A 13,433-nucleotide genomic window follows, 5' to 3' on the forward strand; every position below is an offset into this window, starting at 1 on the left:
TTTTTGGGGTTGACAGCTTATAAAAACGTATTTCTTGTTTGCTGTACACTTTGTCACATATCATCTTTTAGACATTGTTCTGTTTTTTGTTATAAGTCCGAAATGACTAGGAGGCCTCACGCAATACAAAGTCAATGGAGGGCGTTGGATTGTTTTTGTTTTTAGGAAATTTGTTGTCGGCTATATGTAAATTACCACTGTAGACATCCAAATCAAGTCTACATGAAATGTATAACATGACATCAACAGCTGTTTGTATGAAAAAAATATTTATTTTTATTTTTATCAGCTATGATATATTTAAATCTAGCATATTTTGAGTATGAGCCCATACAGGATCCTAGAGAAATAAAGATCCATATTTTCATGTGATTTGACCGTTTATTTTATTAAATCTAAAAAATCTAAAAGGTGTGCATCATACCTGATACCTAGACGAACACTTTACAGTTGGTTTTATGACTAAGTCATTCTCTTCAAATGCTATTGAAGAACCAATGTCGTATGTAACTTTAGAGATGGTCTCTAAATTTGTCCCTAAATATCAAACGTCCAACGTCAAGCCAGCTTTATGCCAGTCACATCAGGTGTGCTATAGTTCTGTTGTGATAATTGTTTGAAACTATTTTCGCTGCTGAAATGGAACAAAACCAGTCATATCACAGTATGATGAATGAATCTCCTGCGTACATCGCACGCACATCTCTGCTTTGATGAGAGTGCTAGGGTGGCCATTTTCATAACACCAACAAGGCATTTAGTGAGGCAAGAATAATTGCATAGGACTCTGGTGTACTACAATACAATTTTGTCCATCATATCGATGGTATCATGATACAGTGATTCTCAAATAGCCTACTCTATTCATTGCCAGACCATTTGATCTACGATATAGATCTCGAAGTAGACGTATGTGTAACAGAAGAGGCAAAAAAGTGTTTGTTTACAGTATTTGTATTTATTCAAGACATGATGTCTGTTTCAAAAACTGACCACTGAGATGAACCTGTCTTGCACAGTGCCTGAAAACATAACATTTCTGGACTTCTGGAAATACATAAATAAACAAATAATGAATGCGAAAAATAAATATATAAATAAATAAATTTCAGTTCACCCTCTGCAGCAGCTCAGGCAGCTCTTTGTTAAGAACTGAAATGTGTATTTATTTATTTTTCGCATTCATTATTTGTTTATTTATACATTTCTTTTATACAGTATGACTGGCGATGCTTGACTGCATGATAGACTTTACAAAGCTCTGCAGCGGAGATTGTCATTGTGAGGTTGCTTCTCGGAAAAAAAAGATGTTCCCGCGGCTCGTTCGGTTACTTTTATGTTTTTTCTGTGCTGGCATGACGGTCAATGGCGGCTTTCCCTTGACTACTAACGTCCACTTCACAGCGTGCAAAATCCATGAAAAGCGTCTCTACTGCTTTTTGATATAAATTTGTGCTCTTTTGTCCATTCCGGATTAAATGAAGTCTGACATTTCGGCATCTTAACGTTATGATATGACGTAGCCAGCACTTTGTGGAGGCTTGTTTACATTTTTAACCAATGATATATCAGATATTTATTTGACACCACTTTCAGCCAATCATTTGTTTGACCAGAGATCTTACAGCATTAGATGCTATGCTGCTGCGTCCCAATAAAGTTTCTAGAGCGGGTTTTTTTTAGGCAGATTCAGCGCAACTCCAAAAAGGAGGACAAATGAGTGTCCGGCTTGAGGCTGCGCCAAAATCTGGACGTATGGTGAGTGAGAGCGTGCTCTGAACAAAACTCCGGCGTTTCAGCGATGACTAATCTGATCGTCTCTGATTGTGACATTGCATTTATAAGGTCAACAGACTTGCGTGTGATTGATTATAATGGGCATCGCGATTATAACATGCCTTTTGAGAAGACCCGCCAAAGTGGCTAGTGGGAGTGACTGTGTTACACGCCACAGCTGAAATCCACACACAAATGGCGGGTGTTAATGTCAAGCCCTGATTATACTGTATTTATAAAGTTTTTAACATTGATAATAATCAGAAATATTTCTTGAGCAGCAAATCAGAATGATTTCTGAAGGATCATGTCACATGTGACACTGAAAACTGGAGTAATGATGCTTTGCCATCACAGGAATAAATTACATTTTAAAATATATTCAAATAGTAACAAATAACAAATAAACAGCCTTGGTGAGTATGAGAGACTTCTTTCAAAATTGTTAATTTAAATAAAAAAAATTTAAAAAAAAAAAATTCACAGGCTCCAAACTTTTGAACACAAGTAAGTGAATGCAAAATCCTGAAACATTTCATTCAAAAGGAACGTTCTCTTCCCATTTTCCTAGCCTCACAGATGAGGAGTGTGAAAGGTAGGCTTGATGGAGTGTGAGCTTTTCACACAAACACTCTCACATTCACATACACACACTCACACGGCCGCCTCTTCATTGTCATCTTACACACATGAGAAGTTGCCCAGTCAAAACTTGTTCAAATTTCTCATGAATGCAGAGATGACAGCTACTACATCTTTTGTGTGTTGAAGAGGGAAAACGAAACTGTCAATCAATCAAAACAGAAACTTATATAACACGCTTTACTTTGGAATACTGCTGCAAGCAAAAAACTAAACTACAGGTATATTCACTCTGAAGATTGGCCTCAAGTCAAGTCACCTTTATTTATATAGCGCTTTATACAATACAGATCGTTTCAAAGCAGCTTAACAGTAATTACAGGAAAATGATGCATTTCAGGGGAAGTCATTTCAGTGTTGATTTAGTTCCGTTGTAAAGATCATCAATTGTTAAATTAGTTAATTTAATCTATAAAGCAGTTTTGCAAAAAATGATGTCATCGTCCAGCTCAGTTCAGTTCTCATTCAACGGCAGTGCAATAATATTGTTGAATGTTAAGTCATCAACTTTGTGTAGAATGCCAGTCTTTGTTTCTGTTTTGATCTGCCATTAAGATCCGTTGCAGATGATCTGATCACAAGTGGTCAACGCTAAATACAGGTGTAAACACAGCCAAACCACTTTAGTATTTAATCACTCAAACCATATTCAGAGGCAGGTGTGTTGAAATTAATCTTTGCATCGCAATGCAGATGTGGACAATTCTGCATCGGTGCGGTAATAGACCATAATCGATTATAGCCTACTGAAGTTTCTCTGACATATTTCGAATTGTCACATATGCGCTTCTCGCGCTAGCGGAGGGACGCGAAACACGAAGTCGAGTAATAAAAAATGAGTGAGAGTGTGTGTGTGAGCATTTGTTTGCATACGTGTGTGTGAGGCTGCATGCGTGCGAGTATGTGAGCATTATTGTAACTACACTACACTAATGTACACTACTTGACAGTTTCATGCGCTTTTAGCATTTACTAGTGTTTGTTAGTTCTAAATGGTCCTGTCGTCTGCTGTGTTTATACTTAAGTTGTGTTTGATGTTTGCTACGTTCAGGAAGTGTATCGAATCGAATCGTTGACATGATAATCGTAATCGAATTGAATCGTGAGACCAGTGACAAATCACACCTCTATTTACACTACACTAGTAGACTAGTGCGTAGACATGTGCCGGTATACGGTAATACGATATACCACAATAATGAACATGCACAATATTGTTATCGTGGGCACTTCAAAATACTGTGAATAATTATTTCTTACGAATTATTCTGATTTTTAGAATGCATTTTAAGAATACTTTACCCATCAACCGTTTAAAATGAACAATACGTCAAAGTGCATTGATGTAAACAAACCCAACGAGCATTAGCCGAGCACATGGCGGAACGAGTAAAGTAGACACACATTCACTCTCTGACAGCAGAGGGCACTGACGGAACAGCAGAAATGCAGCCGTTTCCCCGGTAACCCTCATAAACAAAACGATATGGTGCTTATCACATAACCAAATACTTCATACTTAAAGACTTAAGGCTATTCATTTCCAAACTTAAACATTTTATATTTTAATCTGGACTAAATTACGTGCCCTAGATATTGTTTGAATATGTTCTGATTCTTTGTTGTTCAGTCACACACTTTACAATAAGTCTCCATTATTTAACATTAGTTCATTCATTAACAAACTGACAGTGAAAAATACTTCTAAAGCATTTATTAATCTTAGTTAAATGTGAATTTCAGCATTTAATAACACATAACTTAAATCAAAAGTTGAAAGTATTGGACTTGAGCTAACACTAACTAACAGCTGCTTTTTAAACTAACATCATCAAAGAATAATAACTGTAAAAATGTAGCTATTCCCTCTTTGTTGATGTTAATGCATTAACTAGTGAGACCTTATTGTAAAGTGTTACCTATTGTTCTTTATAATTCTTTTAGTTTTAAATATTTGTTTACTTTGACATTTTTGTGTATTGCTTTATTGTATTTAAATGTTTGGTTATTTTTGTTATAAGAAAGTTATTAAAGGTGAACTATGTAGGATTTTTGCAGTAAAATATCCAGAAACCACTAGGCCAGTGTTATATATTTTGTTCAGTTGAGTACTTAGAATATCCCAAATGTTTTAAACTATTTGTAAATCGTGAGAAAATTGCTATTTTAACCAAGGAACCGGGACGTGTGAGCTATGCGTGTGAGGGATTCGCCTGTCGATTGCGTCATCTGCGTCACCCTCGGTCTCCGGTTTTATTCGGTGAAACACTTTACTCTCACTGCATTGTGAACAAGTGTCATAGCAGCCGCCGAGCGAACGTCATAACTTCCTTTTCTACACACTCAGATATATCTAATACGATAAACAGAGTTGCGTTACCTCAAACTCATGACTGGAAAAGAGGAAGTGGCGCCGGCAACCGTGTCATAATAAAAGTCCCGCCAGCGACTATGCCATAATAACAGTCCCGCTCTTCAATCGCTCCTGCGGCCTTGCTCAGCTCCACAACACTCGCTCCTGCTCTGCTTCAGACTACAGTAATGTTAATAATCGCATCCATGAACATGATTTCTGCCCGAGTCCTATCCTGACTGTTTCCAGACCACATGTCCCGAGATTCTGCGCTCAAACGTGGTGTCATCAAACTACACCTTTGTTTTGAACAGGCGACCTCTAGTGGACGGAAAAGTTACATAGTGTAGCTTTAAACGTTTTTTTTGCAACGAATTTCAATATAGTGATAATACCGTATACTGTATATTTTCTACCCTGGCATTTCCATTGTGTTTCTACACTGCACGACCACAAAGTCGGCAAAGCCTCAGTGTAATTGATTACACCGTCGTTGAGGCTGGTATGTTACAGAGCCGTTGAGAGAGACGGCTCTGGTCTGCGTTTCCCAAAAGCATTGCAATACAACAGCCACCAACGGTCTCTACGATCAACTTAGGCACAGCTCTGGTCTGTTATTGTTGTGTTCCAGTAGCGTAATAATGTGGGCAGCCATGCGATAGCCATGCTATCGTTTTCAAAAGTCTTCGTTTTGGTCTGTTTACACTGAAACAACCCCGGGGTTTTCAAACTAAAACAGGGTCTGCAGCATTTTCAAAAGTCTCTGTTTTCAAGGTTCGAAAACGCTGGCGTAGTGTAGACAACAGGTGTAAACGTAGCAAAAGTTATGCGTTTTTAAACGAAAACGCACTAGTGTAACAGGGCATTAAAATGATTAATTTAATATATAAAGCATTTATGAAAAAAATGCTCATGGTCTAGCTCAGTTTAGTTCTCATTCAACAGCGACAGTGCAGTCAGATCAATAATATTGTGAAATATTAAGTCATCAATTTAGTGTATAATGTGTATAATATTTGGTTCAGTTTTGATCTGCCATTAAGATCTGTTGCAGATGATCTGATCAGAAGTGGTCAAAGCTAAATACAAGTGTAAACACAGCCAAACCACTTTAGTATTCAATCACTCAAACCATATTCAGAATTAAAAACACTTGTGATCACATCGTATTCACAGTGTAAACCCAATCTGTCCTGATGCATCTCAGACAACAGTGAAACCACCTACTGTGCTCATCATTTGGAGAAACTAAACTAAACTAAACAAAACCAAAACACAACACATTGGAGCTTGATTCAAGTAAGAAATAATCGATAATGGGCCGTTGAATTATTAGAAAAATAATGCGGTTGTGCATTATTTTTCTAATAATTCAACATACTGTATATACTTTTAAAAAGCATACAAAACATTTGTTTTTTGATCACTGGATATACCTTTTATTGTATGCTACGACTATTATTTCCCAAATTTTCACTTGACTTCTTTTTTATTAATGTTTAATACATTTTTGAAGCACTTGTGTAAACCTGGTTATTTTTGGTAATATTATTTTACTTTCTTGCACTTCCCTCATACTGATGTAGTATGTGATGTATGTGGTCACAAAAGCAGAAAAGACACTCTCCCTGATTTGAGTTGCACATTAACCCAAAGTGTAAACTGCATGTAAATCGGTCTCGGTTGACCACTTTGTTAAAGTAATGTAAACGGGACCTGTAAAATGTCCTTTTTGAAACATCAGCCCCGAGAAGGTTGCGACACTCACCCGTACCAGTAGCGCGGGTCACTGGGCAGGCAGTGGTTGAGGCTCCTCTGGGCCAGTGCTTTCTTCTTGTTGAGGACAAACTCCTGCAACCTCATCTTCACCTCAGTGCTCGCCACAGCGCCTGTCGATCAGAGCACACAGTTCAGGAAGATCCCAAGCAGCGGGATATAAATGGCATTCTCAAAGCCTCTAGCTGGGTTATACAGCTTGATTTCTCTAAAAGCCTCGGGAAGGGGTTTTATGCATTTGTGACTGTCAATTTCTTCGCCCTTTCTAAACCCTGTAATTTGCAGTGCTGTAATTTCGTCTTCTAAATGGTCTTAAAAAACTCTTAATAGTCTCTTCGGCATGAGACCGAGACGATCGAACAGTGCCCAATTGATCACAACTACAAAGGCTGACACTTGTTTTCTGGTGTCGATAAACAGCTATTCCACTGCAGCCCGACTCGGTTCAGATATCTCTTTACATCTGAGAGAAACGACCCCTTTATCCCGTCTTAAATAGAAAGCAGACTCTCTATTCCAATTCCACTGAGACAGCAACGGTTAAACAAAGATGTCTTTTTTTCTCACTATTGTTCTCGCTCTGAAAGAAACACATCAGATGGATGAATTCTCACAGCTTTTCCTTCAATTACCACCTTTCCCATCGTCTGTAAACATGTCCCCAGAGGCCGTCGCTGGTGTACGTACACATCTGCGCCGCCAGACAACACGCGCTCCTCGCAGGCAACAGGTGACCGCCGTGTCAACAACAACAACAGAGGTGGATAAAAATAGACTGGTTGTACAGCCAGGAACATTCTAGATAAGAATATACTAGAAAATATACAGAACTAGTGCAAGCTGTTACTATTTCTCATACCTGTAACTAAACTTAATGTGCATGAGAGGTGTGCTATTACTTTTCTAAGCGTTCAGAGCAATGATTTTGGCCTGACGGACAATAAAAGTGGGGAAAAAAATCCCACAGATTCACAGTGAAGGAGGGGGAGGCACATAAGTAGTACCCTAAGTAGGGTCAGAAATTCACCTTTCAATTAAGGAGAGATGATATTTACCGCCTGGAATTGATATCCATTGACATTTTTTTACTTTGTAAGGGACATTACATTATTAAACATCTACACTCACCTAAAGGATTATTAGGAACACCATACTAATACTGTGTTTGACCCCCTTTCGCCTTCAGAACTGCCTTAATTCTACGTGGCATTGATTCAACAAGGTGCTGAAAGCATTCTTAAGAAAAGTTGGCCCATATTGATAGGATAGCATCTTGCAGTTGATGGAGATTTGTGGGATGCACATCCAGGGCACGAAGCTCCCGTTCCACCACATCCCAAAGATGCTCTATTGGGTTCAGATCTGGTGACTGTGGGGGCCATTTTAGTACAGTGAACTCATGTTCAAGAAACCAATTTGAAATGATTCGAGCTTTGTGACATGGTGCATTATCCTGCTGGAAGTAGCCATCAGAGAATGGGTACATGGTGGTCATAAAGGATGGACATGGTCAGAAACAATGCTCAGGTAGGCCGTGGCATTTAAACGATGCCCAATTGGCACTAAGGGGCCTAAAGTGTGCCAAGAAAACATCCCCCACACCATTACACCACCACCACCAGCCTGCACAGTGGTAACAAGGCATGATGGATCCATGTTCTCATTCTGTTTACGCCAAATTCTGACTCTATCATCTAAATGTCTCAAGAGAAATCAAGACTCATCAGACCAGGCAACATTTTTCTAGTCTTCAACTGTCCAATTTTGGTGAGCTCGTACAAATTGTAGCCTCTTTTTCCTATTTGTAGTGGAGATGAGTGGTACGCGGTGGGGTCTTCTGCTGTTGTAGCCCATCCGCCTCAAGGTTGTGCGTGTTGTGGCTTCACAAATGCTTTGCTGCATACCTCAGTTGTAACGATTGGTAATTTCAGTCAAAGTTGCTCTTCTATCAGCTTGAATCAGTCGGCCCATTATCCTCTGACCTCTAGCATCAACAAGGCATTGTCGCCCACAGGACTGCCGCATACTGGATGTTTTTCCCTTTTCACACCATTCTTTGTAAACCCTAGAAATGGTTGTGCGTGAAAATCCCAGTAACTGAGCAGATTGTGAAATACTCAGACCGGCCCGTCTGGCACCAACAACCATGCCACGCTCAAAATTTCTTAAATCACCTTTTTTTCCCATTCAGACATTCAGTTTGGAGTTCAGGAGATTGTCTTGACCAGGACCACACCCCTAAATGCATTGAAGCAACTGCCATGTGATTGGTTGATTAGATAATTGCATTAATGAGAAATTGAACAGGTGTTCCTAATAATCCTTTAGGTGAGTGTAGTTCAGTCATGAAACTCTAGAGGGCGCAGACTGATAGGTCCTTTCCGAGCAATCTGCAAGCTCTCACATTATTACCGCATGGCACAAGCTGATTGGCCTCTGCTGGTCCTGGAGCCTCATGATGAGATTGCTTGCTCATCATTTGAATAGTCTGGTTCATTGTTTGCTGTAAGCTAGTCCTGCAGAGTTTATCTGAACCCCTCCACCTCCCCCAGCTCCACCTGCCTAGATCTGCTACAGGATTTATTTGACATCATGCAGCATCATATCTTACATGCTCACTTATCATGTATCTATTAGCAGTAGCATACTTGCTCTGCAGGAGAACAAAACCTTTATTCAAACTGGGAATAAATTATATACAGACACCCTTCAAAATCTCACTTATCTTTGCTATCTTGCTACTTTATTGAACATTATTTTAGAAAGAAAACAGGAAATTATGGTATGGTCAGAAGGAAAGGATCTGAGCTAGACTCTGCATGAGTGATACGACACCTGGATCCATGACTTTGACAACATTACAGGCTTTTTGACTACTTCAGTCTGAAACTTTTTCAATCGAGTATAACGCTGAGACAAACATCCACGCTGCAGTGCTAATTAGCCTAATAAATGGAAGATCTTTATGCGTTTCTGTCAGGTAATGAGATGTTCGAGGACACTCACTCTCTTGGCCGCGTTCTTTGTTTTTGAGTAACTGGAGCTTCTGTTCCCGCTGCTGTTTCTCCAGCTCTTGTTCCTGACGGTGCCGCTCCAACTTTCGCTGGTGTTCCAGGAGCTCCTGCTGATGTTTCAGGGCCAGGAGGTCTTGCTGATGCTGAAGGGAAGACAAAAAACAAAAACAAAAACACAGAACATATTATTCAAGCAAATTTACTGGACCTTCATTTCAATTGTCTCAAAGTTAACAGAAAAAAATCTAAATTGACCCTATTTGGTTTCGTACAACATGATCCTGTTCTTATTGTGGCATATGTTCAAATATGTATGTTTTGTCTTTATAATACATTAAAATAAATGAAATACAAAATTCATCCAAAAGTTTGGGGCCAGTAATACTTTTAGTAATAACTAATACTAAGATAAATATTATTCAGCAGGGATGTATTAAAATAATCAAAAGTGAAAGTAAAGATGTTAAGAATGATTAATCAAACCAACCATTAAAATGTGTTTTATTACATTATATTTTTATGTTGTAATACATCATTTCTACATTGTGTCTTTAAATTAATCTGGAAACACAACGATGGTATGCGAATGAGATTTACTGTATATACACGAATGAGAGCTATCAGTTCATTTTTACCCCACTCAGTTTATTTTGCAATTTGCACATTTATTTTCACAATTAATAAAAAAAGAAATTAACAATTAAAACTTTTGGTATCAATATTTTTGATATGGGTTTGAGCCTCTCTATACAACGTCAATATTGCAATTATTTACACTTATTTTTCCAGAAATTAACACATTATTTTTGACAGCCATTATTAAAATACAAAGTGGTTACGTTAAATCGTAATATTTAAAAATATTTTTGATCAAATAAATGCAGACTTGGTGAGCATGAGACTTTTTTTTTTCTTTTTATCTTACCGACCACAAACTTTTGAACAGTGGTGTATGCGTATTTTTTTCTTAACACATTTTTTCTATATTTCTTTTTTTTTTTCTTAACTAACATGTTTCACATGGAAACAAATCAGATTGTGGTAGTAAAATGAGATGCAATCAGTATTATTTCACACAGACTTGGTGAGCATGAAACTTATTTAAAAAACATTTTAAAAAATCTTACCGACCACAAACTTTTGAAGAGTGTATGTGTATTTTTTTCTTAACACATTTTTTTTCTATATTTTTAATTTTTTCTTAACTAACATGTTTCACATGGAAACAAATCAGATTGTGGTGGAGATGCAATCAGTAATTCACATTGACTCAAACTGTACCAAAGCTGTACCACTAATAACGGGATGCAATTGCTGAAAATATGACATCCAACAAGAACAAAGTTCCCGAATGTGTTTATCGATGTCTTGTTGTGAAGCATGAAAGCAACATTCCTTTTTTTTCAGATGAAACTAACGTATGCAATTACCTCAACAGCTCCTCGACTAAAAAGACAGTTTAAAGACGGTGGTAATCTCTCTCACACTGTGCGCTGTAAATGCAGCCATTTCGTCTAACATTTCCCTTTAACTGCATTTCCACTTCGACAGTTATTCAGCTCAGCAGCAGTCACATCCATTACTGGCTTGTGATGGGTATTATCAGAGCTGTATACAGGCAGCCGTCTCTGATGCTTGGATGTTGAGAGGATACTGGTGATTCTGGTCAGTTAAATCACATTAACACTAGCACAGGGTGTAATAAAGCACATGGCTAGTCTGTAAGTAAGCAGTTACTTAAGTAGATGCTTTTATCCAAAGAGACTAAAGTCCACTTTTGGTTATATAATGCCTTCCTCTCACTTTCCACATCTTTTTCAGCAGATCCTGGATAGCACCACCAGCGATGAGTCATGGGCGTCTGTCACTTGGCAGAACGAGGGTAGAGACTGTGATGACATGTAGAGCGGAGAGCACATTGCCCGAACCGCAAAGACTCTTCCTCATCAGGCAAAGCTTTGGCATTTCCAACTGGAGCTTTTCAACCCATGACATCTACCTCACTCCATCAACATGCACAGGTCTAATCAACACTTCACATCACACCTGGGCTGTTTAAGGCCAGAAATATACTTTGTACGAGAAATATACGCGATTGCTTGGTCAATGCAATGTACTTTTCATTTTCGCAATTAATAAAAAAACAAAACAAATAAAGCTTTTGGTTTCAATATTTTTTTTATAAAAGATACAAGGCAAGTATTTACACTTATTTTCCCAGAAATTAACACATTATTTTTGACAGCCATAATTAAAATACAAAGCATCTATGTTAAATCGTAATATTTAAAAATATTTATTTTTACTGTATTTTTGATCAAATAAGTGCACACTTGGTGAGCGACTTCTTTAAAAAAAAAAATTTAACAATCGTACCGACCCAAAGTTTTGAACAGTGGTGTATGTGTATTTTTGTCTTAACATATTTTTTCTATATTTCTTATTTTTTCTTTACTAACATGTTTCACATGGAAACAAATCGGATTGCGGAGGTAAAATGAGATGCAATCAGTATTTCACACAGACTCAAGGTACCACTAATAACGTGATGCACTACGCATGTGATATATATTCAAACGTCTACATTTGGTTTCATAACATTTATTCTACACACTGTTTTATGTATAACACTGGGCAAGATGAAGAGTTTTTTCCCAGTAAAATTGAGGATAATCATGTATGTATGTCTTAGTGTGTGTGTGTGTGTGTGTGTGTGTGTGTGTGTATATATATATATATTATTGATGTCAAAATGATTAAATCATGAATAATCGCATCTAAAAAGTTTGTTTATATAATATATGTGTGTGTTTGTGTGTTATTAGATATATTATATACACATATATTATATACTTTTTCATTTGATGTATATTCAAAAATCTATATAGGCCTATATAAATTGATTTAATTCAAAACAATTAAACAGATAAATATTACAAATATAATAAAATGCTTAATATAATATAAAGCTCTGGAAAAAACACTTAACCACTTAGCATTGATTTCTGAACTTTAAGTGGTCTCTTAATTAAGCTGTATATAAATATATATAAATATATATATATATATATATATATATATATATATATATATATATATATATATATATATATATATATATAATTTACTTAATTGAAATAAATAATCTGCAGAAAAATTTATGAATTAATAAAAAAATCTAATTGACAGATTGCTTGATTATCAGAGCCGTTAGTTCCAGCCCTAGATAGAAGCTATTGAATGTATAAATGTATCAGAAAAATGTACATGTGTCTTGATGCTTTTCTAGAAGACAATCAGCTAACACCCTTAAGCAGGACTAGACCATCCTACAATAATGACTAAATAATGAGAATGTGTTTCATAATTAAATCTTTGACTGCACAGGAAACATCTCTTTCAGCATTTCTGCAGTTTGCAGCTACGTGAGAAACTGCCGAAAAATCCAATCGCTTCTCTTCTCCCTATCATCAGCAAGGTGTCACAGCAAAAGCACGGCATCCATCAAACCCCTACGTTACATTTTGTCCATTTAGCAGTGAGATTAGCTCTGACACTCCCTGCAGCCTGTGAGGCTATTTATAGCACGCTCAGGGCTGCCTCGCTCCCATTGGCCAGAAACCTCACTGTGGCAACACAGCAAAGCCGGAGGTCTGCTGAGCTCACAGGCTCCCGGTGTTTCCCAAGGACAGAGTTCCCATAGCGATTGCAGTCACCCATCGGCCGTCCTCATTCCCCGCTGCAGTCGCCGGCCTCACAATGAAAGCTCAGTCTGGAGGCCAATGACAGCAGCGCTGCCTCGGGAAACCACAGACACGACAGACCCGTATGATGCAGACAGTTAGTGCTCTGCATCTCACTCCCCGACAAAT

General features: G+C 37.7%; 1 protein-coding gene across 1 annotated transcript in view; it reads right to left on the minus strand.

Annotated features, from left to right (window-relative positions):
• Positions 1 to 13,433, minus strand: part of hdac4 (histone deacetylase 4) — a 293,108-nt gene that overhangs the window by 114,237 nt on the left and 165,438 nt on the right. Inside the window, exons 5-6 of the mRNA XM_079822512.1 lie at positions 9,554 to 9,704; positions 6,540 to 6,660 (exon numbers count right to left, since the gene is read on the minus strand). Coding sequence (XP_079678638.1) covers positions 6,540 to 6,660; positions 9,554 to 9,704 — 272 coding nt within the window. The remainder of the gene's footprint in view (positions 1 to 6,539; positions 6,661 to 9,553; positions 9,705 to 13,433) is intronic.

This window comes from Gobio gobio (assembly GCF_949357685.1).
Source record: "Gobio gobio genome assembly, chromosome: 7".
In the NCBI taxonomy this organism is placed as follows: Eukaryota; Metazoa; Chordata; class Actinopteri; order Cypriniformes; family Gobionidae; genus Gobio; species Gobio gobio.